Source organism: Calidris pugnax, unplaced genomic scaffold (genome assembly GCF_001431845.1).
Source record: "Calidris pugnax isolate Ruff unplaced genomic scaffold, ASM143184v1 scaffold27, whole genome shotgun sequence".
NCBI lineage: Eukaryota > Metazoa > Chordata > Aves > Charadriiformes > Scolopacidae > Calidris > Calidris pugnax.
This window is the reverse complement of record NW_015090893.1, coordinates 2,666,994-2,692,972: the sequence shown is the minus strand read 5'-3', so window position 1 is coordinate 2,692,972 and position 25,979 is coordinate 2,666,994. Positions and strand designations below refer to the sequence as shown.

General features: G+C 42.1%; 1 protein-coding gene across 1 annotated transcript in view; it reads left to right on the top strand.

Annotated features, from left to right (window-relative positions):
• WWC1 (WW and C2 domain containing 1) overlaps positions 1 to 25,979 on the top strand; it is a 53,718-nt gene that overhangs the window by 8,917 nt on the left and 18,822 nt on the right. The window contains exons 2-11 of the mRNA XM_014947736.1: positions 3,919 to 3,958; positions 5,374 to 5,533; positions 11,978 to 12,181; positions 13,903 to 13,979; positions 14,903 to 14,982; positions 15,914 to 16,043; positions 16,582 to 16,728; positions 17,675 to 17,748; positions 22,912 to 23,154; positions 24,634 to 24,723. Coding sequence (XP_014803222.1) covers positions 3,919 to 3,958; positions 5,374 to 5,533; positions 11,978 to 12,181; positions 13,903 to 13,979; positions 14,903 to 14,982; positions 15,914 to 16,043; positions 16,582 to 16,728; positions 17,675 to 17,748; positions 22,912 to 23,154; positions 24,634 to 24,723 — 1,245 coding nt within the window. The remainder of the gene's footprint in view (positions 1 to 3,918; positions 3,959 to 5,373; positions 5,534 to 11,977; positions 12,182 to 13,902; positions 13,980 to 14,902; positions 14,983 to 15,913; positions 16,044 to 16,581; positions 16,729 to 17,674; positions 17,749 to 22,911; positions 23,155 to 24,633; positions 24,724 to 25,979) is intronic.

The following is a 25,979-nucleotide window of genomic DNA, read 5'->3' as shown; positions in this document are numbered from 1 at the left end:
TTCCAGTTTTATCTCTGAGAGAAGCTGAAGGTGATAGATCAAAAATTATAAGAAATATAAAAGCCCTTGTCATTTAAAAATGATGCGATGTAAACTAGAGTTAGGAAACTAACTTTATTTCCCGCTCTGGGAGTGGGATTTGAACATCACTTGCTGTACAGATACTTAAGCTATTTGGGGCAAGGGTTTCGCAAAGATGGAAGTGTCTCGGTGTGTGGTGGTGGCTGGTGGGTGAGCAATGGCTTTCCTTTCATCCCGTCTCTGCCTGGAGACTGTAAGATACTCCTCAGGTTAGGAAGTTGGGGGGTGCTTTATCTTTTACCTCTCTTATCAGGATTAGTTTCTGAAACTGTGTCCTTGACGTGCTGTGTGTGGTGGTTGCTGAGGGTACCTGGTTTCCAGGTGTCCTAATGAGCAATTGCGCTTGCGGAAGTAAACTTGAATTTCTTAAATGAAAGAAAATACGATGGAAATTGATTAATCTAAGATAATGTATCTTTTTTTGAAACACTAAATGTTCCTAAAAATGACCTGGTTAAAACTTAGCTAATGGGGGAAGGGCAGTCACAGGTAAGATGAAGTGAGATGCGGGTGAGTTGATGGGAGATGAACATGTGGGTTACTTTTTGGTGAGCTAGAAGGCCAGAGTTAGGCTATGACTTACAAATGCTTTCTCTAGCTCAGGCTGGTTTCCCTCGTAGGAACTTCATACCGAGCTTAGCCTCCAGCACAGAAGCAGATGAAGCACTTCAGGGATAGCTCTGGTCTGACTGATGCTCTAAAGGGCATTAGAGCAAAGGGAGCATGACTAGAAGATGCAGACAAACTCCTGTCTGAAAGTGCCTTCTCTTTTAACCAGACTAGTTTGGGGTTAATATAAAATGCTATGCCTACAGTTTTTCCCCTTGGTTCCCTCTTTGTGACTAGACATCAGAAGTCAAAGTCAGGATTTTCTGAACTTTTGGGTGCATTGCTTTCTTTTGAAAAATGGATGAATGTACCTGGAGGTTTCCTTAACTGAGGAAGGTAAGGAATGCATAAATCATCTTGTAGGTTTTCTTCCTTAGTTATAAGCACAGTGGATGAAAAGAGTCCATTTTTCTAGATTGCTGCTTTGAGTCTAGCTACAGAGAGGGCCTATTATATGGTAATGGCATTTGACTGAGTTGATGAGATTTTTTCAAGGCTGCTAGGAAGCTTTGTGAATTGCAAAGGAGATGTTTCAAAAGAAACAGTTCTGTAGATGTGCCCTAGCTTTAACTTCCAAATGCAGAAACAATCCTGTTTTATGCAGAAATAATACACTAACTGAATCCTGTCTTGCTGTGAGAAAGAAACTTTACCTTTTGCTTGTTTAATCTGTTGTGCTACATTGTGAGTGTGTTTAGGGAGATGCTTGATTTTGGACCCCTTCTGGAAAATTGGTTTATTTCAGTCTTCAAAACAATCCATAAAATCATATCTTAAAACAAGAAAGTAATCTTCTTTTTCTTTTTATGCTTTATTCATAGTCTGGCTCATATTGCTTGTCTTTTATCTGAGACTGTAGCATTGCTTCTTTGATTTGTGCCGTTTTTTCCCACAACAGCAAAAGAAAGGAGTTAGAGTAAGTCATTTGATTATGAAGCTGCAGTTATTTGGGGAAATAGCTATATGACATATGTTGTCTGTAATAAATGGAATTACTCTCTTAATTTTAAAACTAATTACTCTTCTGTTTGCTACTTGAATGACAGATTTCTCCTTTAATGAGTACGTACTTCTCTGCACAAATGGGATAATCACAAGCTTGCGGTCAGCCGGGGAGGACAGCACTGGGCTGTGCTTGGTGGTGGGTGCTTCTTGTGAGAGATGCTGAAAATCTGAATCTCAAAGGTGAAATTATTGTCTATTTCTGAGCCCTAGTAACTGGCAAGTCTCCAGCTGGCTTGTGTCACTGCTATAGCAGACTGATCCTGCCTTGCGTTTTCTCCCCTTTTTTCAAAACTCCAACACAAAGAACTGACTGGATGTAGTTCATGGATTACACTTTGTATGGAAAACAGGGATAAGCATCCTTCAGTTGCTTGGTCCTGGCTTCTTATCAAGTCTGACAGCTCCTGAGCACATCTAGAAGGAATTCAGCTGCTTCTAGCAAAATAGGACTGAACAAAAGCTGAACAGAAGCTTTATGAGTTCGGTATTAAACTTTGGAGCATCGAAGGTGGCACTACAGCGCCGTTCCCTGATGAAAGTAGTCACAAGTCTTGGGACTGACAGTGCAGCTCAGTGCTATTTCTTTGTTTTTTAAAAAAAAAGTTTGGTTTTAATCTTAAATGTGATTCTTGAGGAGAAAGCTCTGCTCAGTGTGTGATACAAATTAAGCAACTGAGGTATGTTTTATGCTTGTAGAAGACCCTCACCTAAAAGACTTTAAGTATAGGTTTATTTACTGCCATATGTTGAGGGATGTTTGCTTGGATCACTCGCCCAAGATGTTGAGCACTGTAGCTGGGATGTGGGAAATGCATGGTTTCGGGTTTAATCAATCCATAGGGCTGAATGGAGACGGACGTACAAGGTTAGAGACTGTGCAAACCCAGGATGAAATGACACCTCTTTTGACAAAGCTCTCCACAGAAGTAGCAAAACAGCAATCACAAAACCAATTCACAGCAGTATTTTGAGTGTTACTAATGAAATGATGCACTGGAAATGACCACTTGGATTTTGCGTGGCCTAGATGGCACATTCTGTTCCTGCTGACTTTAAATATATTTTTACAAATAAATGCTAACTTTTTCTCCTTTTCCTTGTTCCAAATAGTATCTAATAAGCATTAAATTTAGGCTTTATTAGGCCTAAATGCAGGCAAAAATTTTTCACTGCTTTTTTTTAATATAAAATACTTGGCTGTGGAAGAACAATGCCATGCTTATCAGGGCAATCAAATAATTACTACAACACAAGTCCTCAGCGGTTATGTTGAAGTATCATCAAGCTGGTTCTCCTGATGTCTGTGAATTTTAGACCAGCCTTTAGACAGCGTTTAAAAATCAGCTTGATTCTTAACTCACAAGAAAATAAGCAGAAACCCATTCTTATGGGTGTTTTTTTGGGGGGAGAAAGGGAGAAGTTGGATTCTTCTTGTTTTTTGCAAATACATTACCATCCTGGAGAGACTGAGGCTTTTCTGCATTTGTTTTGGTAGGTTTGAAGGAGAGGGCACCCTCAGGAGACCCTTAAGCACCCTGCTTTGCTCAGCTGTGGCCATGCAGAACCATCCTGGAGAGACTGAGGCTTTTCTGCATTTGTTTTGGTAGGTTTGAAGGAGAGGGCACCCTCAGGAGACCCTTAAGCACCCTGCTTTGCCTGTGGCCATGCAGGGCAAGCTGTGTTCCCCACTACCTGCCGTGTCATCCACTTGCTTTTAATGTTCAATGTATTTTAATGTTAGCAGTTCAGCATTCAGAGAGGTGAAAGTGCCAGCCCTAGTGTTACAGTTAAAATTGCCGACACGTTCACAACAGCACTTTCATCTGTGTTATCTCCAGAGAGTTGCTTGTATCTAACCTTGCTCTGCATTTTTACCCTCGTGCATCTTTGAGTTGATCAGCTCAGAGCAGCACGTACTGGGTACTCTTGGGCTGAGGAAACAGCTTGATCCGCAGGGAAAAACAAGGGATAGCAATCAAAAGTATCGAGATTCTGTTTTACTTTCAGGTAATCTCTATTTTCTATACAAACGTGCTTTTGGTACACAGTCTAGATTAAGAACAGTAAAAATAAACCTGTCAGTGAAACTTTCTCAATAAAGTTTCACAGTTCTATGTTGTGAAGCTCCAAGGGTTTGGTTTTCTTTTTTTTTTTTTTTGCGCTGCAGAGCTTTAAAGTAAATTGAAATTTTCTGAGAAAATAGTGATTCAATCACTGCTTCAGATGGCAAAGGCAGTATGTTGAAAGTGAAATGCAGGAGCAGGTAAGCTTACATAGCTTGTACAGAAATGTTCCCACCTCATTCTTAACTTGTACCGGATTTCTAGGTCATGTTTTGGGAGGAATTATGGTAGTCATTAAATATTGATTTTAGTTTGAACCTCTTATGATTGGAGGCTTTTTTCCTAAAATTCCCCTTTATGTTAGTGAGTGACAGTAAGATGTTAATATGAAGCTACCAATTGGTTGCTCGGTGCCTCCAGGTGAAGTGGATGATGATGAGTTGATGATGCTCAGATGTGTTCAAACCTTATTAAAACTTCTCATCTAACCACCAGCCCTGCTGAATTACCTCTGGATATGAAAGACTTTCTGCAAACCTGTTGAGTCTCTTACAGTGGGTTGGAAACTTGCTTTCTTAGCCACCTTATGTTCCTGTGCTTGTATGTGGCAGAGTTGGGTACAGTTCTATGGAGGTTCTTTGACCCATTTGCTCTTAGTAAGTGAAGTGTAATTACTAGAGAGGGGCTGTGGTGTTTTACGGTGTCCTGTGCTTTCAGCCCAAAGGGCTCTTCTGCTAAGTCTGGCTCATGGGCCCCAACACCAACTCCTGGCCATCCAGATAGGCCACGTTGGGGTTGTGTGATGGATCTATGGGCCTATAGCATATTGTGCTTATGGCAGCTGGGTATGTGAGATACAAGCCAGGAAAAATTGAGCTTGCAGGTGCCTCCCTGCAGTGATGATGTTTGGCTAGTGGTTTTCTTGGTGCAAGGTGAACCTCGTTAGCTCAGAGTCAAAGGGGGAAAGGGGCTTGGTTTTGGTACATAACATCTGTGGGGTCACTCAAGGAGTGGGTGCTGTAAACTTTGTTTGTAGCCATACAAGCCTTCGGACTGTTGCTGGATGTGAAAAATAGAAAAAAATCATCAGAGCAGTATTTCTGAAATACTTGCCCACTTGGACAGAGTGGGTTACGCGTTTTCATGATACTGAGAAACTAATCCAGTTTGTCATTAATGAAACAGAACATATTGCAATGCAAATGAGTGGAGTTGCATGACAAGTGGTCCCACAGTCCTCAGCATTTGCTATTGATTGTGCAGTCTTAATTATTCATGCTATGCAAATTGTATTTCTCATCTTGCTCCTTCTTGTCTACATATTTTTGATACAGAACTTGCCTGCAAACAGTCTTGTTCTTTCACTTGAGAGACAAGGATTGTTTCTAGTGAAGTTCTTAATGTTCCTTTGTGGAGCGAGCACATGCGGAGCCAGGCAAGGCTCAGGAGCTCTGTCAGAATGAATTCATCTTACTGTAAATTCAGATGAAGAAAGGGAAGAGTTTGTGGAGTATTATTTGATGTGAATAAAAGCTTTAAAATAGTTTTCAACTTTCTTTGTTTTCTATACTGAAGCCCTCATGGTACTTATTTTCTGGTCAGTTGTTTGGAATAGACATGTGGGAGTGTTCTTTTATTCATCCTAAATATTATTTTGCATTTCAGGTATACTAAACCACTAACCTTTGCAGACTGCATTAGTGATGAATTGCCGTTAGGATGGGAAGAAGCTTATGACCCTCAGGTTGGAGTTTATTACATAGACCACAACACCAGTAAGTGACATGTTATTGTGTTTTTGCAGAGTGATTGTTCTGTGCCTGTGTTAAAATATACCGAACACAAAACCACAAAATCGGTAACAGCGTGTTTTAGAGTAGGTGAGATCTGCAGCTCATGAAATCAAATCCTGTCATCAGCCATTGTACAAGTCACTTCCCTCTCTAAAAACAGAATTCGAGACGTTTTGGTTTGCAGCCTTCAGATCAGCAGTCACATTCAAGCTAACAGCATGGACACACCTCTGTGAGATTTGGCTCTGCTGAGGAGTCTGACCAGGTAGCGACAATCTGGAGTTTGTTCTTAGCCTGGAATGTGTCCTTGTGGCAGGACCATCGGAAAGAGTGCAAAGGTCTTGTGTTGATTCCCCTGGCAGGGATCAACAGAATGACTGGGAGCTCCCTGTGCTGCAGGAGGTCATGCTGCCTTTGCTGCAGAGGAAGCTCTCAAGTAGGCTTGGGATATCCTGAGAATTATGCAAGTGGGAAAAGAGTTAACTTCAGACTTGTGGCATTTTTATTCTGTATCCTCAAACTAAGCCACTGCTTACTGCCTTTGTTAGGTTGCTTGATAGACCAGAAGTGTTAACCTTTATAAGCTCATTTGAATTATAAAAAAAAAAGTACAGAACTTGATATATTGTTACAGACATCGTTGGAAAATGTGTATTGGGTTGTGCTAGAACAAGTCCCCTGAAAAAAAAGTTATAAACAAAATAAATCAGTGCCTCTGATTCTCTTTACAGAACAGCTGCAATTGCAGTCCAGAAGTTCACAGCAGAACCATGCCCAGGCCCTTTTGGAGGTGCTTGTAACTCATCCAAAGAAAAAAGCTTTTAAAAGACAAAGTACCTTGAAGCTGTTGGGTTTTGATTTTGGTTTGTTTTGGGATTTTTTTTAAATCTGCTTCTAGAACTTCAACTGAGAACTTCAGCAATTTTTTTTCAGCAAGTTACATGATCATTTTTTTAAATAAAAATGTAGAAGTCTCTTGTTTAGTGTTTTTGTTTGTTTGTTTTCTTGGCTATCTTCACAGCCTTCCCTTTTTCAGAAAAGCCCCATTTTTATCTGGCCTGAGACTCTGCTTCTCTTGAGTATTAAAAATGCATAATGAAAAAAGCCTATTAAAGCACTAACCGCCCTCTGCAACACAAAGATCAAATGTCTCCAGATGTGAAGGTGACAAATATTTTTATTTAAAGCTTATGTTATCCCAATACCACAGTATTTACATATCTTTGAATGGCTTTATCCTAATTATTTTTCTGTGAGGCAAGGGCTGCTGATTTTTCCTTTGACAGGAAAGGATAGTGGGAGGAAAGGGTCGACAAGCCTCCAGGATCACAGGAAGGAGATCTGCAGGGGAGAGGGCTGCACAAACTTTGCTTGAGAAGGTGCTAAATGGCAAGACACAAACTGGGGTCTCCTGTAGGTCTGTTAGACTATGTCTTGTGTCCATTGCACTTCCACAAGAAACCGCTCTGGAGAGTTAACGATGGGGTTGTTTTTTAAAGACAGTCTGAGTCATAATACTTTTTCGGGTCTCTCACTTGGATTTGGGTTATTCCTGAACTGACCACACTTACCAAAGGAGTAAGAGCTGAGTTTAGAAGTCTTGTTAAGGCTTCTCTTAACTTCAGAAGTTAAGACTTCTGAATGATTTAATGCTCTGTGCAGGCAGGAAGAGAGAAGAGCCTGGGCAAGCTCTCCAGAGGAGTCAAGAATATGGTTGGACTTCCCTTCTCTGGTGGTTGGAGACTTGCTGTGTCAGGTGCTGGGATGTGGGAGGCACCAGGGTGCTCCAGGCCAGGAGCAGCCCAGAGCCAGGGGTCTGCCACCTTCCAGTGACTCTGAAGGGCTTTGCTGTGGTAGGCAGCAGTGTTGGATTAAGAAGTTCCTGCCAATGCAGTTTTACCTGTAGCAGGCTTTTAGGGAAGCTGTTTGTTCCCAGTGAAACATCTGTGGGGCCTGGTGGTTTTTGCCTTGGATCAGTTCCCTCTGGTTTATCAGGCACTGGCATGGACTGTTGCTGTAGATGTAAGCTTCTGCTGGTGCTGTGGGAGCTGGCATCGTCCCCGACAGAAATGATATTCAGCCCACCTTTCAAAGGGAGCAACATCAGGGTCACGTTTGACCACAGGAGAAACTTGACTCAAATAAAATGAGAAGGTGATTCAAGAATCTCTTCCTTGTCCCCTCTGAACTTTCTCTTTGGGGTGAGATGTATTTTTATCTTATTTGTCTTTATTTCCTCTCCACGCTGGAGCAAGCTGAGTGCTAGATGTCACTGTGGCCCAACTTAGCCAAATGTGGGACATTAACTTGCTCCACTGGCATTTCCCTGGACAAGGGTGATTAGCTGTGGTCCTGGGAGGACACAATTCAGATGCAGGAAAAAAACCCACTTGAGCTGAAGCCTGCTGTGGGACACAGAAGCTTGTTGGACCTCCTGAGCGTTTCAGCTACCAGATACTACAGCATGTAGGTGGGACAAAACAAACATGCTCTCTGTTGTACATTTAAGTTGGCCCCAGGGTGAATGCATGAAGATCCAGTTGCAGGTCTGAGCTCTGCATGGTCTGGGGCAGTTACCCCTGCTCCCTGCCACTCAAAAGCACCACAGCCTTCCAGGGCATGCAGAGAAGGCTTCAAACCATGCTGTTGTCTGCTTAATAGCAGTGGCTGTTAAAAAGTTTTACTTCTATGGGATGCCAGAGGCTACAAGACTTGACCTAGTATTTCAATTAAAAGGTTAAAAAGAAGAGAAACAAAATCATGACCCTGTTTCTTATGCCAGCCCTAATCCAAATCATGATAAAGCAAACCATATCCACTTACCTTCAGCTAATCAAGAGGCTCATCTTTGTGGTTGATGTTGAAGTATCCTTTGGAGAGTGTCCAAAGCCTTCTTTGTCTCCAAGGTCTCTTGCAGATTCCCTGTGCGGGAAGGAACAGTCATCAGAGGGTGTGAAGGGAATGGAGGCATGTTGGTTCTTGCTGCACACTTGAAGTATGTGAGACTAATTATCAGAAACGAGCCCGAGGACAGACCTAAATTAAATCTAAAGCCAGGAGCCATTAAAAAAAGTGAGATGGAGAACACTTCTAACCTTCTCTCTGAGGCGAAATAAATACAATTAAATTGAGTACCCAGAATATTCCTAATACAGTATTAATGCACAGCCCTGAGTGTCTCTCTCTGGGAGAACTCCTCTGGAATTTGATTTGCACAAAGAAATTATGATTTTCTTCCTGGATGCTGATGCAAGCATAGTAAGACTACATTCTTCAAACATGAAACAATCAGATTTATTTATGACAAGGTCAATTTTAATTTAAAAATTCACAAGGCAACAAATGATGTAACAGCCTGCATTTCTGTAGTCCTTTCACCTAACTTTTGAATGTATTTTGCAATGTATTCAGCCGGGGCAGATCAAGGGCCCTCGGCCAGCATTGTCGTAGATTGTTTTTACATGTTTGAAAATCAGAGCTGCAATCAAGGCGATACAGTCGGTGCTGTGATTGCTGAAAAGGTTGAGGCCAATGCTTAGAAAAATGGGAACAAGGCAGTTTCAGTACATAAGCACGTTGTCCCTCCCCTCCGTGAGCTGGCATCTAGGCACTCACTCTGTTGGCTGGTGTATGTGCTTTGGGGCAGTGTCACTGTTTCACCACCTAACGGAGGTGTTCAGGATTGTACGTTTTTACAGTCTTCTTCCTGAATGCTTGTAATGGCAGGGTTTCCCTGCAGCACCTTCCACCACCCTTCTTGCCATTGTGGGAAGAATGTGCTGCCAGTATAAGGGAAAACTGGAAATAACCAAGCTTGAAGAAGCCATAGGTACAGGTAGACTTATGACCCAGTGTCCTGAATTAGACTTCAAGAGTTGTGGGTATGTCACCAACATACTCACTAAGCTTGAAATCAGGAGTCCTGAGTCATGGTTGCTGGTGCCTGTTCGTGCAGCTGCGTGTCTGGGAAGATGGGGGCATCTCTCTGGGGAGTCAGCAGCAGCGTTTCCCCTTCTGGCTCCTACTTCTCTCTGAGAGAGACCACAATGTTTTTTTTTTTTTTTTTTTTGCTATGTAACTTGAAATGCTTTGTGCACTTTTGGGCCTTAAGATCCTGTTAAAACAAGTTATTCCTGGAGTATCCTGTAATTTTCTCCTCAGCATGGTTATGGACAGTTGGGGCAGTGTCACTGTTTCACCACCTAATGGAGGTGTTCAGGATTGTACATTTTTACAGTCTTCTTCCTGAATGCTTGTAATGGCAGGGTTTCCCTGCAGCAGCTTCCACCGCCCTTCTTGCCATTGTGGGAAGAATGGAAAAAAAAAACACAAACCAACAACTGTAATTTTCTCCTCAGCATGGTTATGGACAGCTTCTGAAAATGGTTGAGTGTCCATCCCTTGGTCAAAAACCTTTATTTCTAGTTCTGACGTTAGGATTATTGTCAGACTGTTCTCTTCCCTAAATCCTGGCTTGAAATCAAGAGTCCTGAGTCATAGTTGCTGGTGCCTGTTTGTGCACTCTGGCCCAGGGAAGCTGCGTGTCTGGGAAAATGGGGGCATCTCTCTGGGGAGTCAGCAGCAGCGTTTCCCCTTCTGGCTCCTAATTTTTATTTGCTCCCTCTGAGAGAGACCACAGTGCTGTCTGGGAGGGTACCAGCACCTACAGCTGGCACAAGTAGCTGCTTTTTCTATCAAATTATCTTAGGGCAGTTTTTAGGTCCAGGCTTAGCTTTAGTATTACATCAGCTGAAATGTTGCTTGTGCTAGCAGGACGTATAAAGGCCTTTTTGTTGAAGCGTCTCTACCAACTATACTGTTAGTACCTTAAAATTTTATTTATTTATTTATTTTTGCTATGTAACTTGTGCTCTTTTGGGCCTTAAGATCCCGTTAAAACAAGTTATTCCTGGAGTATTCTGTGATTTTCTCCTCAGTGTGGTTATGGACAACTTCTGAAAATGGTTGAGTGTCCATCCCTTGGTCAAAAACCTTTATTTCTAGTTCTGACCTTAGGATTATTGTCAGACTGTTCTCTCCCCTGAATCCTGTGTATTGTAATGTTAGTCCTATGCCCGACTGGTTTAAGAGCTGCTCATACCTTCCACCGTGGCAGCTTTTACTAAATATTTAAAGAGGCTCTTAAGATATGCAGATTAGATTCCTACTGATAGTTTCAAGCAGCTCCTTTTTATTAATTATTCATTATGTGGTAACTAGACATCCTTATTCAAGCACAGTAGTTTAGACAGTTTAGAGCACTTAGTCAACTGAAAATTGGAACCTGTTCCACGCAAGAACATAGAATAGCCTTGAAAGAGAAATGAAAAATATTTTGGACACTTCTTCACAAAACCAAGACAAATACTGACAATAAATTTGCCTAATTAGTATTAGGACTGGCTGCGTGTCTGTGACCTTACGCGTTTTTCATGATTAGAGACCTGAAAAGCAATGTATTGGTTGTGTTGGGGTAACAGAGATGGAAATGGTGCAGCTGTTCATTACTGCGTTGCCTATGTTACCAAAAAATATTTTTCTTAAACTCCGCCTCCTGTATTCTGCAGTGATTTACTGCTGTGCCTGCTTTCAGTAAGGAAATGGTTACTCCCCTTCTGAGGTGCTGTTTATATAATGTCATTTGAGATTCTTTCATGAATGCATTCTGTGATTTAATGACTCTTTATTTTTACTTACCTATGGAATCTGAGTGAGAAGGTTTTCTTTCCCCTTTTTGATAAAAGCCACTTGGCAGCCGAAGAGGACAGGCAGAGCTGTAATTGCTTTCATGTTGTCAGATGCAGTATAATGCAGTCATGTGGCAATGATGTTTTCTGAAAGTTTTTTATCAGTGAAGTAGTAAAGTATTTTATTAGTAATGTTATAAAGCAGTAATAGTAAAGATAAGTCTAACAGTCAGTGTCAGTATCTTAGAGCTTGTGTGTGCATATGCTTGTGTGGAAGTTTTAAGAGGCAGAGCCGGGTTGGCCTCAGCAGCAGAGGAGTTGGGAGAGTTGTATGATGATTTTCACTGAATTTCACTGAATTTCTAGAGTTGGAAGGGACCATAGAGATCATCTAGTCCAACTCCCCTGCTGAAGCAGGATTGCCTAGAGCTAGAGCATGTTACTCAGGACTGCATCCAGGCGGGTCTTGAAAATCTCCAAAGAAGAGGACTCCACAACAATTTTGTCATGAATTGTTCTATACAGTGATTCAGCATGGCAGAGCTCACTGGAGTTCATTGTGGATCACTGGCAATCTCCTAAGAAAAAATGGAAAATGTCATTGTTCCCCTTCTTTATGCGGCAAAGGGCTATTTTAAAATATTGCCATAAATGGTGGAGCATCTCCAGGCAGCAGTACAGTTGTACAAAAGTACAACTGCTTCCCATTGATCTTGCCTCCTTCTGTTTTCTCTCCAAGAAACTACACAGATTGAAGACCCTCGTGTGCAGTGGCGGCGGGAGCAGGAGCATATGCTGAAAGACTATCTTGTCCTGGCCCAGGAGGCGATTGCTGCACAGAAGGAGATCTATCAAGTGAAACAGCAGAGGCTTGAATTGGCCCAGCAAGAGTATCGGCAGCTGCATGATGTTTGGGAGCATAAACTGGGCTCTCAGACCAGCTGTGAGTAGTTAGTCAACTCTTTTCCAGTGACTTTCTTGGTCATAAAGCCACTAGGACAGTAAAGTGCTTGAAGCTGGTCCTCTGATAGAGCACTGAGATGTGTTTTGCTGTGTCACTCTCCATGGTTGCTCAGTTTTTCTCAAAAGTAATAGCTGCCTGGTGCCCGTTTGATGAATGGTAATTGTTAAGAAATACTATTGCGGTTGGCTCGGCCACTGGAGTCACCGTGCAGATTTTCAGCATGGGCTTCAGCAGATGTGAAAAAATGAGGTGGTTGGCTCAATGTGCAAAAATGAAGTTCTATGGTATTTCCCTTGATTGCCCTGTCCAGAGTATAGAAACAAGGCAAGAAGGCTCATCTCAGGTAGCATTCCCAGGCCCTTTTGGAGTTGAACATCCCGGATAGTTGGGTCTGTCTTGGGGATCTAAGGGTCTGTGGTTTATGCCACGTAAAAGCTAACATTGGTGGATTATCTCTCTGCATATGAAGAACATTGTTTTGCGCCCCATACTCTTTGTCACACAGGAAACATAAATACCGGTTGCTTCAAGAGTTGGTGCAGAAATGTTTACAGAAGGCCAAATTTCTTCCTTATTGTTAGTAATTAGGAGCTGGAAAATGTCCAGAGGAGGGTTTATTTCATGCAAGTCTTCCAGATTTTTTTTATAATCCTTAGTATTGCAGACTTTTTATGTTCTTGCCAGCCACATCAATGGACTGACCTGCCCCTGCTTCACTCTTGCTATGTTTTATGGTGGTGAATTCCACTGGTTAATCCTGTGGCTGATGTTAAAAAGTATTTAAGTAGTTTTCTGTCAACTGAAGGATTCTTACTTGACTAAGGTCCTGTCAACCATCTCTGAAGTACAGTTTTTCATCTTTTTGTAGGAGCTCTCTACCTTAGCACTGGTATACCAGAGTAGTACACTAAGAACACTGTGAACATGAATTACATTGGCGTGATGCAGTCTGTCTTTAAAAATACACCCAAACAGAAAGAACTAGAAATGCTTTCCCATGTTTTATAGGGCATAAACTCATGGCTGCAAGGATCAAAATATCTCCCTTTTCTACAGCTACCTCTTAGCAGCATTGCACATTGGGGAGCTTCTGTACCTTCTGAAGCAGAAGGGTTTTAACCACTGCTGAGAAGAGAAATCTGCTCTTAATGGGACTTTGATTTAATGCAGTGTGACACATTGTATGATTGGTCATGTCCTTAAGGCTGTGGCAAGGCTTGCATCGCATTTTTCAGTTTCTTCTCATTCTTTGCTTTTCTTTGTTTCCAAGCGTTCAGTGGGTTGCTTACTCAACAAGAAAGTCTAAAAAAAATAAATAAAATAAACCTTTATGCAGTACCTTTCCCTTCAATTCTGTTAAATGCCTTTGGAGATGCAGGGAGCCACACTGTTGAATGGAGTGAAAGTGTTTGGGAGTCTGAGTTAAGTCTGTTAACCTGGAATAAATCGAGACTTTGGAGATGCAGAGTATGCTCTGGCCTCTTTGGTACACACCTCTTGTGGAATACTTGGCTACACCATTGCCTTTCCCTGCCTTTGAGGGGTGAGAACAGATCTGGGAAATGGGTAGAGGGCCTACACCAGCGATGTGTGGAGATCTGGGTGTGCAGGAGCGATGGGAGGTCTCAATTTGTGATGGGGCTGGTAGAAGAGTAGGGAGGAAGGCAGAGCTGCTGAACTGAGTGTTGTGTTTGTTCTAGTGCTCTCTGGCTCATCATCAAGTTCCAAGTATGACCCGGAGATCCTCAAAGCAGAGATTGCTACTACAAAATCCAGGGTAAGTAGTACAAACGGACCTTTGCTTGCCACGAGTCAGCTTCTGATATTTCCAAACCTCGTGGCAAATACTAAAAGGAGATGCCAAAGCAGTTGAAAGAGCCAATATTGCCGTTCTTAATCTAGGAGGTAATTTATCAGAACTCTCAAACGCTGCCGTCTTCAGAGTTTGAAATGCTTTTTTGCGCTTTAGACTTTAGACTCCCTTGGAAGCTGGCAGTGCACACGGCGGTGCAGCTGTGGGGTTCTGAGGGGCGTGCTGGCTCCTCGGTGTGCCGCGGCGTTGAGGAGCTGGGAGCCCTCTCTAGGGACCGGCAGCTGTTTTGTCCTGGGCTTAGCGCGGGTTGTTAGCGGCCGCAGCCTGCGCTCCCACGCAGAGCTCCGGTTGGGAAGAAGAAAGGACTAAAGTAAAGTAGGTCAGTCTGGCCTCCGTGGAGGAATATAAAACAGCGAGCTGTAGGGTCAGTGGATTTACAATATGTATTATCATCCTGCTGTGTTGCTCGTACAGCGGGGCCTTTGCGTTTGCTGTCTTGGAGGATGGCTTCTGTCGCTGCAGTGTAGCTTCTGTCCTGATGATTAATGTGGGTTTTTTTAATGACTCGGAAGGTTTTAAACATTACTGAGTAAAATCGATGTGCGTTTCATTCCTATCTCTTCTGAGTTTTTCTCAGCTTTTCTGTTTATGAGGTTGGAACTTCCCTTGAGCCCCTTACTAACTGGTGTAGTATCAGGGTAGTGGATAAATCCCTAGCCAGTCGTAGTGTCCTGATGAGGATGCAGCCAGGGCCGTTAGCTGCTGTTTACCTGGGAACTTTGTTTAGAGTACTCTCTGCACTGAATGTTTTGAATAGAAGAGGTAGTGCTGTATTACCTAAATATTCATATAAAGTATTATTGTAAAAATGTGACACCTTGTTACAGGTTAATAAACTCAAGAGAGAAGTAGCTCACATGAAGCAAGAGCTCCAGTACAAAGAGCATGGATTTCAGACACTGAAGAAGTAAGTTTGTTCTCAAGATCTTATTTTCAGTGAAGAACTAGCTCTGGCTTGTAATGCACTCCCTCTACATTTATAAATAGCTGCCTAAATAGCGTAAGCTGAAATATGTTGCTGCTGATATCTTTAGGCATATGCAACTGAAAGCAGTACACAGCCATGGGGGTAGTTTTCTCAAATCAATGCCTGCATGTGATTGACAGCATCAGAACTGGCTTCATGGCAAAAAGATTTTGAACCAGGATCTTGCTAGTTAAATGATATTCTGTGTTATTCAGTATTGCTCAATACAGGTGACACAGTACAGCCTGTTGTCTTAACTATAACAGCTATTGTTTTAGGGCACTGAGGAAAAATTTGGGGTGGAGTGGAAGGGGAGGAAAAGTTTCAGGTACTTACCTTTGTATGAATAGATATCTGGCATGTTCTAAGTAATGTCACTGGTTAATATCTTATTTATTATGAATGTCAGCTGTGGTAGAATTCCTTTGAGACGAGGCAGCTTGTAATTAGGTTGTGCAAGCAAATACATCCATGCAGTGAGATCTGTGCCTGGTTTTTGAAATCATGACTGAAAATAAGGTAATTCTCATAAATGGCTAAGTTGATCCTCTCTGGGTTAGAAGCAAGGTAACTAGCAGCAATTTGCTCAAACATACTGTTTGGGGGCTTTTGTGTACATCTTTGTCCTCCCCAAGGAGTCAAAGAGGTGATGGAACTAACATCAGAGTTCTGAAGCTTAGTGTACTTATGAGTGGAGTAAATTAAGTGGTGGTGAGTGGGGTTCTTTCTTCCTTCTATTGTCTTTGTTATATTTCAGAGTGTTTTTTTCTTAAAAATTAATGTCGAGATGCATGCATCTAGGTTGATTAAATTAGTTGAACTTCTTATACAGTGTTAGCTTACTGTATATTTTTTTCGAATTTCCATGCAGAATTGACATGAAAATGTCTGATACTCAAGGTGGCTACAAACTTGATGAGGCACAAGCCATTTTAAGTGAAATGAAAGCTCTCAAGAAGGCCATCACATCAGGGGAGAAGGAAAAACAGGACCTCATTCAGGTATTGAAACAGGATGACTTTATAGAATTTTGTGTTGCCGTTGCTATCAGATTGAATTTCTGAGAAGAAATTTAAGTATTTTGTATTTCAGATAGTAATTGAGATTTTTATTAACATGCTGATTCTGTATTATGGTCAGACTGCAGCCTTTTTGTTCTCCGGATCCTGGAAATAAGAAGTATAAAATATAGCAACTGACAGTAGTAAGCACTTGCTTGGGTGTTTGTCTCAGGGTTCATTGGTCAAGGATGGTAGAACGTGGCTGTAGTGCTGTCAAAGAGCAGATGGGGAGAAGCCATGAAAGCCCTGTGGCCCCCTTGGGCTGCTGTCTCTGGCCGAGAGCCTGTCTGTCTGGGCAAGGCAGTGGGCTAATGCCCGTGGGCTGCCGTCCAGCCGTGCCTCACCTCGTGTTTGTGGCGACTGAGCGCACGCAGTCAACACGCTCAGATCTTAATCACGTCATTTGGGCAGAAGCTATGTGGCTGCTGAGGTACTTTGAGCAGAAGTGAGCTCACCTCATGGTTTTTTATGGTTTTAGAGCTTAGCCAGGTTAAAAGACAGCTTTGTGAACGACAGAGGATCCCAGTCAGACCTGTGGGCCAGCAGTGTGTCCGTGGAAAGCTCCAGCCCTCTGTTGCCCCGGCAGTACCTGGACGTCAGCTCCCAGACGGACGTTTCAGGAAATGTGAGTAATGCATGAGAAACAGGGTGCATGTGGAGACATTCCTACAAACTATGTGTAGTACTGCCTTAGTACGAGTTTCCAGGCATGGGCAAGTATCTGTGAAGTGATACTTTCTCCTGGTTTAAAACTTCAGTGTCACCTTCATTTTTGTGTGCAATGCTAATGTATCTCTAAAGGCAACCTGCTGTTTCCCCACACTGTCTCTATTAGAACAACCCAGGTGGGAATAAAAAAAGAAGTAAGTTTTAATTTGCCTGTAGGTGTAGCTTCTTGTGATACAAATATTCCCTTAGCTCTTTATAGCAGTGATGTGCTACTAAACAAGAAACATTCAGCAGCTACATATGGGCTAAGCTCTAGTGAGGACTCTTCCCTTAAGAGCGCGTTTGGCTTTTCACGCATTACGAGTGAGAATGAACAGCATATGTGCAGATATTTTGATGCCATCAAACGTGTAGTACTCATAAACCTCCAGTCCCACTCCTGCCACAGGATCGTAGCTGTCGGGTTGGTGCCAGCCTCAGCAAGGACTCGATCAGCGCCGTGGGTACATCGTGTGTCCCACAGGACGTCACAGAAGCCTCTCCTGTGAACCCTTACATTTAATGCTTGCAGCCACCTTCAGTCAGGGCCACGCGTGTGACTAAAGATCTGCAGGTCTGGCCATGGTGGGATGTCCCTTGTCTTTTAAGACTTTACAACCACAGCAAGATGTCATCAAAAGCAAAATCCAACACAGCACTTAAAGACTGCAAACAGGGGTTTTAAGTATTTGAAGCAATCTTGAAAAATTTAATCAAAGGCAATATTTTCCTATTGCATGATTGGTTTAACTAGTAAATGAGTTTGACAAGAGGAAGTGTGACTTTTAACAGCATCAGTTTCAATAAGGAATATTGAAAGAGGAGCATTTCCTAAGTTGCTGATTTTATGTTTTGTGTCTCAGTTTATTACCAGCAGCAATAACCAGTTGGCTGAGAAAGTGAGATTACGCCTTCAGTATGAAGAAGCGAAGAGAAGGTAAGTCTTTAGACTGTTGTACCTTTTGGCTGTCACACAGCTTATTCTGAAGATACCTTTCACTAGCAAAGGTGCCACTCGGATTGAAACCCAGCCTTACTGCTTAACAAACATGGTAATTTTTGAGCCAGTGAGGCAATAGCCTTTCTGGGCCAACGTTATCATTCAAGAAATAAATAACCATCCTAGAAATTACTAAGGAGTGAGTAATGCATGAAGAATTCAGTCTGGCCACACCTGTGGGGACATAAGTGGTTTTGCTACCTGTTGCCAGTGCTTCCCCATTCCTAATATGGAGACCGTACTGCAAGGCATCTCCTCACCTGATTCAAAATGAAATGAATGCATGGCTTTAAGTCAGATAAGGAGAAACATACATTGTGTTAACACCAAACTTATCAAAATACGGTCAATGACTACAGTTTCAGAGCTTGTCTGCTTATCTGTAAGAACGTAAGAATTCACCCTTACCCTCTCATCTGAGGTGAACAAAGAATAGGTTGAAAAATGTATATCTACTTAGCAGGCTAATTTGGCAAAAATTTTCTGGGCTTTAGTTTTTTAGTTGATAATAGCTAGCTCAACTGGTTAGAAAGTACCTGTGTTTTTATGGATATATACTCCAGTTAAACAGAAAACCAATGAGCAGTATTTAGACTTTGGCTGGGCTAGTCCTTGTTCAGTGATGTAACCATCAGTTTTAACTGCTCTGAAGCGACTTTGAAATGCCATTAAAACGGACTTCAGATACATGGCACAATCTGTACTCGCGATGTATGTGAAGAGAAGGATTTTTCTCCAGTCTCTGGGTAAGGTTGAGGTTACTCATAATGTTCTCATTTTAGTATATTGGCATGGACAATAGGCCGTGTTTCTGGGAGGCATACAGTTTGATCTGTATCTGTCACGGTTGTCAAAGGCTGTGAGTGCCCAGCTGCCTTTTGACATGAGCTTACACTTTTCTTCCTAGGTGGAGCAATTCTACCAGAACGTTGGCATTCAAATCTTTCTGTGTCTTTTGAAAACAACATTAATATTATTAACCCCCCAGATGCAGTAGTTATTTTTTTAATGTTAAAACTGCCTTTTACTTTTAAGCTTTGCGATTTAATTCACACTGACTTTACATCTTCCAGTTGAAGTGGAGCACTCTCACTTTAGCCTGTATCTTTTCCAAGGAGGAGTGAGTGAAGAATGACAAACCTGAGAAGATAATTGATGAGCTCTTTAAATGAGACAGTACTTTATAAAGGCAGCACAATAGTTCATTTGAAGTAATGATGAAGGGCATACAATGCTGTCTTGCAGTTAAAGAAGTTTGATGCCTCATGTCTGTCTGATAATAGATTTTCTCAGAGGGACTCTTGATCAGAGAGTATAGCCACAGGATGTGGGGTAATGGTTTTAAGAGGGGAGATTTAGATTAGGTATTAGGAAGAAGTTCTTTACTGTGAGGATGGTGAGAGCCTGGCCCAGCTTGCCCAGAGAAGCTGTGGATGCCCCATCCCTGGAGGGGTTCAAGGCCAGGCTGGATGGGGCTTTGAGCAACCTGGTCTAGTGGGGAGGTGTCCCTGCCCAGGGCAGGGGGGTTGGAACTCGATGATCTTTAAGGTCCCTTCCAACCCAAACCATTCTATGATTCTATGAGGAAAGATGAGTCTGAGTAGGCATGAATAATTGGTGCTAAAATGAAAAGATCTCCAGCTATCAGAACACTGTGGTTTTGGCGTAGGAGCTGTAGAAACAAATACTTTAACTGGTTTTAAGCTGGAACTTATGGGTATACTTATGGGAATACTATGGGTACAGTGATTCACAAGGAACCTTCTGCTCCTCTGAAAATTCCTCCTTGTGATGTTAGAAGTGTTTCCTGTCCCCACAGCACAATATTAAAATGAATATCCTGTGGAACATCACTGTGCCAGAACTGTCAGGGTGCGATTCTGCATGTTCCCTTACCCACCACTAAGTCCTTTTCTTTCACGACTCGGTGAGACAAGAGCCCTAGAGCAGATAATGTTAAACTGCAAAAAAGAACAAAGGGCAACCAGTGACAAACCTTTAGCTTAATTGGTTTGGAAACTGATAATGGGTATCATGACAAAAGAGGTGTCAGTGCTACATCTTAACAAGGAGATAGCTCCTGCAGCTTAAATGTCATCAGAAATGCCGCTAAATTATGTTGTACGACTTCAGACACACCGTAGTAACTCAGTTGTGTAGCACTTGCACTCTGTGCACTGTTTTAGTTCCCTCAACAGTGAAACTTTCAGCTTGGGTTTTGTGTGACTGGTGGTAACTCTGGGCTTTTAAAAGTATATTTTATAATCTCCTAAGATGGAATGTTTCCATGTCAGCAGCATTGCAACAATAGTGGGTATTTGACTGGTCAGTTTTTAGGCCACACCTCCCACTTCGAATTTTTTTCTGAAGAACAGAGGCTGATCTGATATAGATTGTTAATTATTGGTTTTGGATGCACATCTTAATGTGCACTGCTGTGGAGATGCATGTGCTCTGAACGATCTCCAAAGAGACTAAAAATGTTACGTGTTATGCCTCTATCACAGATAAGTACCAGGTTTCGCCAGTAAAAAAAAAAAAAGGAAGGCTTGATATGACAATGAATAAATCGCCTAACTACCTGTTCTAGGTCATAAGAAAACAGTTAAATGAAACTTGAACTTCCTCTTCTGTATTTTGTTCAGTCTTGGAAGCTGGTGGCTGTTCAGACAGACTGCGTGACCCGAGCCCAGCATTGCTGGTTTCTTTGCTCTGCAAACCCAGCGTGGCTCGGCGGGGATATGGTTCAGACTCGGTCAGTCAGTGCTGAGGGGCCGGAGTTTTCAGCCAAATGCCAGACAGTCTGCAAAGCCTTTCTTTTGTAATGATGCTGTTTTATTGGAAAAACAGAATACAGAAACCTCCTTTTAACTGAGAAGGGGAAAAAGAATGATCATTTACAAAGGGTAAAACTTGAGGTTAGTGTAACAAAGCTGTTAGGCTCGGAAATGCATAGAGAACAAATTCCAGTGGAAAAGCCATATCCATGCAAATGTATGCCAGAAGTGATCAGATTAGTGCCAACCAATCCTCTTACACTCATATCCCTTCAAAATGCACAGAGGAATTCTTGGATTATGAATTAATGCCACTGTTAATTCTTCATTGGAGCACAGTGTTTCACTTAATCAGGCACTCAAAAACAAGCTCCTAAGAAGACCTAAAAATAGTTGAGCTGCATATCTATCAATTATGGAACTTTAATTAGAGTAAGCAACCTGCTGTGGGAAATGGGTTTAGAGAAAGTGAGGCTTCTCTTCAGAAAGGTGATCTCTCGTCTCTCTCCTGTGATGGAGGAGGCAGGTCAGTCTGTGTGAGCCTAATCCTTCACAGGCTCTCTCGGGGCTCGAGTTCCTCTTGGCCTCCGGAGCTTGGAAGACAAAGCTTTATTCTTCAAGGCCATTCAGCAGTCGTGTAACTGCTGCTGCCCAGATCTGCATCTTATTACTTACTCCACACGCTTTGATTTTGCTAGCTGGCATTCCCTTTGCTCTGTGCCTGCCTGTGTGCTGGGTTGCTGGAGGAGGTGTGCACCGTCCGGTGACTTCTGTAGCATAAACCAAATTCTAGGGAGAGATGAATGCAGATTAGTATCAGCAACTATTTGTTGTTCACATTTAAATCCAGTATTTCTGTCACTGGATGACAAAGCCCCTTTCAAAAGGAGATGAATACTGAACTTTCATTTTACACGTACAGCATTTCACTTCTATTTCTTATGCATTTACTAAACCTGAGTGAGAGATTAACCTGAGTTAATCATGGAAGGGGCATGTATGCCTTGGCTCTCTGGTCTTTGGTCAGGTGAATTATTTTTGCAAATATCTTGCCTTATATTGCAAGATACTTTTTCTTCTGGTTTGCCTTCTAAGCTTTTGTAATCTCTCCACCCCAGCCCATTCTGCCCTCCCCACTCAATCATTTTTGGTTGTGCAAGGTCCAGAAGTGCAAGTTCTTGGTTACTCTAATTCAGCTTCAGCTGTACTATTGTTTCTCTCCAAAGTACCATGATCACCCCGGCAGGTCATGGAGAGCTGTAGGTCAGTAAGTCCAAAGGAGACAGCTTTGGGAAGACTGACATTACTGTCCTTGATTCTGTATCCTGGCCTGTTGCTGGGTTTTCACTTCCCTCTCTATGTTCCATTGCAAAGTTGATAATTTGTGGAGCGAACTGATGAGCAGTCCAGATACTTGGGAAATTGGGAATGGGAAGATAGTTGGAGTGAGTAGCTTCCTTACCTGCCATGAGCTGTGCTGTCCTCTGCTGTCAGTCAAAGCTCTTGCTAAATTCTAGGTGTGTATTGCTCTTGCTTTTAGTAATCATCTTCCTGCCTGAGATAATGAGGTATGGTGCTGAAGGATTAGTGATACAGGCTTCAAATGGAAATCTGGAATGATACCTCTAATGAAAATAGGCTTTAAATTTCATGCAAATAAGTGGCTTTGGATTTAGGTAGGATTGTATTTCCTCCTCAACTCTTCACATCCTCAGGTGCATGTTGCACCAAAAGTAGCGTAGGTCTTTAACATATCCCAAATGCTTAGTGTTGAGTCAATAGTTGGATTCTCCCAGTAGAAGCATGCATATGATTAACTTCCTCCTTGCAAATCAAAATTAGTTTCTAAACTTTTGAGTAACCACCAATCTTATCAGCCTATCTGAATCGTATACAGACAGCATGCAGTTCTTTTCCATAAAACTGATGAAAGATCAGATATTTACCACGGGACACTCTCCACCCCAAGTACTGTGAGGTCATTAGCTGTAAGGCATATGAAGTACCCTATAGTATATCTGACAGCTGTTTTTTGAGGTCCAGAATTTCTGTTATACAATTCCCAGACTGGTGGACACCACAGGTTAGCTAGAGACTTAAATTATTGTTGGGAGCAAACCTGAGTTAAAATCCTATTTTGCATGTCAACCATCCAGCAGTGTCATCACTTGACAGTGCCCTGGGAAGGGAGATGTGAGGGTCACTGTCTCTGAGCCTTCTGCAGGGGAGTGGAAGATGTGGTTGATCGTGGTTCACCCTCATGTGTCTGTGGAGCAGTAGCTCAGACACTCCTCACTGAAGAACTGCTTTTTTTTTGCTGCAGAATAGCAAACCTGAAAATACAACTGGCGAAGCTTGACAGCGAGGCCTGGCCTGGCGTGCTGGACTCTGAGCGGGATCGTCTAATATTAATTAATGAGAAGGAGGAGCTCTTAAAAGAAATGCGATTTATTAGCCCCAGAAAATGGACTCGAGGGGAGGTGGAGAGACTGGAGACGGAGAGAAGACGCCTAGAGGAAGACCTCCAGGCTGCTAGAGACACTCAGAGCAAAGCTTTAACTGAGAGGTAGGTACTGGGCATAGGACAGAGCTCGCCTTGTTGGACAAGAGGTAATTGGGAGCAAGCACAACATCCGCCGGCTGAGTGCTGGGAGCAGTGTGCCCTTGGACTTCCGAGGAGAACACTTCTCCATAGAAGGTTTGTGAAATCCTCTCCCAACAGAAACTGCCTGCAAGTTTTACTCCCCAAGCGGGAAAAGGTTGTTGTTCCTACACATGGATCCTCTATGAGAATGTAAGGAATGCTCAAAATAGACCGGTATAACGTTTAGTGTACTATAATGTTTCTGTATGCAGCCAGCTCCTCGCAGCACCTTCTACAGTTGCTGTGCAGTCTGGAGCTTGCTAAATGTCAACAGATGGAGTTTTAGTTTTTTAAAATTTGGTGTTTGTACTGAGCATCCTTATACATGATTCCTGTAGGAACTGGTATTTGACAGGGCTGTGGGATTTGCATGGAATATCCTCTGAATTTGAACTAGCTGAAAAAAATGCCAGCTAGCCTCCCTAATTTTACTTGTGTTGCAGGGGAAGATCTCATGGGAATGTACAGTGAGGATGAATACTGCATTAGGATTGCCTACAAGCGCTTTACAATCTGGATGTATTACTGTGGGTGGCTATGGCGATGTTATTTTAGCTGCAGTCTCTTGAATATATATGGAATAGGCGTGTTGCATTCACTCTCTCCGTGGCTCTACATTTTAATTTCTTATACATGCTCATACCAATTTTCCAATTTTCCAATACCAATTTTCTACATAGTCTTTTCATGGCTTTATTACCCTGGAAAAATTGTATGTATCTCAGGTGTTTCGGCTGCAGGACTTTTACCAGCCTGACATACCTGTGGTTTGACAAATGTTTCTCCTTTTGCCCTGAGAAGAACACTTTTGTTTCTGATTTTTAGGATTATGGTCCTGCTTTAGTGTGCCAAAGAAATAGAATGTTTCTGGAGAAGGATTTCTTGTCTGGATGCCTGTTAATTTAGAGAATAAGCACCCAAGTGCACGTGCTTGTGTCTCAAACCAATTCGGGTGTGAAATAAAACTGAGATGTTGCTGAAGTCCATAATTAATATAAAGCCATAATGAGATGGTTAATAACTAAATCATGTAAACCTTAGTCATCCATGGGCCTTAGTGAAAGCAAATGAAGGCATTAACACTTCTATTAGCACAGTAAGTGTAGGAACACAATAATGTATAGGGAGCAAAATATGCTGGGCTTTTTTGAGGCCTGATCCCAGACACATTAGCTTTTATAGTACCAGCTGTAATTATTTTCCCTGTTGTGACTGTTTTCAGGAGTGAGTTCCACATTTTAAGAGTATTGGAAGTTGTTAAACACCTATGCGTCTTGACCAAATTCCATCCCACGTTATGCCATGTATTCTTACTAGCTTTTGTAGGGTTTCATAGAAAAAGTAGAATTTTCCTTTACTCCTCATTTTAAATGCTCATCTTTTTCTTCTGTCTCCCCTTAGGTTGAAGTTGAATAGCAAAAGGAATCAGCTAGTCCGAGAACTGGAAGAAACAACACGATTAGTTGCAGTGTTGCACACTCAGCTGAAAAGGTATGTAACCTTTTACAGAAGCTGTAGGTGCTTTAACTGCACATAGTGTACTGCCTTCTCTGCTGCCAATTCCATCTCCCAGCTGAGGGGCCTAAATGGGCTTTCAGTTATAGTGGTGACTTAAGACCCCTGTGTAGTCAGTGGAAAGAGAAGCCTTGAGGATTATACGTCCCACTCAGTTTAGAAAGGTGTTTCAGAATGGGATAAATGACCTTGTGGTGGTGCCTCTGTCTGACAGCAGAAGGAGTTTCTGCAATCTCTTGTATTTTGGACTAAGGATAGCAGAGATTCTTTTACTATTGTTCGAATTACTGAAGTATTGATAAAGTATGTTAAAGAGAGCTTAAGAGTCACACAGCACGTGAAGTGAATCTTAGCAATGCAACTACATGTACAAGTGTTGTGATAGTATTTCTCTAAATTAATTCAAAGCATGCTGTTGCTTGCAATGTAGACAATGTATTGAGATTTCCCTGAATCTCTTGTGGTTTACATGGTGTATAGAAACGTTTCTGCAGTCGTAATGTGGTCTGGTTGTTCAGGCTGTAGTTTTGGAAGAGCACAGGAGTACTGTTTCCAGACAAATGCATGACTGCAGGCAGTAAGGCCAAATCATCATCAGCTAAAACTATGTTTCTATCTTTTTCATTAGGAAGAGTTTGGTGGGGTTTTTGTTTGGTTGAGGTTTTTTTCTATCAGTGTGTACTGAATTTACTCTGTTTGTAGCTTCTGCTTCACTTGGATTCTGTTTCATTTTATGAAGATGACACCGAAAAGACTGGAAAGAAATCGTAGTGCAAGACTGACATGTAAATAAGCCACCATGGAGAATAGCTGTCTGTGATGCTGTTATGCAGTGGAAATGCATCATATTTTCATTTCATCTAGCTGATTAGGGATCTTTTGAGGTGACCGAGAAGCATGTGAAACTAATTTCTTCCTAACTATGTGCCCAGTGTTCTTGGCATGCTCCTTCATAATCATAAGCATTTGTTATTAACCCCATAATGCAAAATGTCTGGCATTCAAAAGTATGCACAAAATGAAGTTGAGCCCAGTTTATTGATAAGGAAAAGATTAATTAATCCCCCCTCCCTTTTCATAGTGAAATATACTGAAAGCCTGTAAATTCATTAGTCCTTGCCAGATCTATATATACTGCCAAAATGCAAAAACGTTTATCCCACGTTATGTGAAACGTTATGTTTCACCCAAAAGCTTTCTTGAACAAATGTAATGCACATCTGTCATACAAA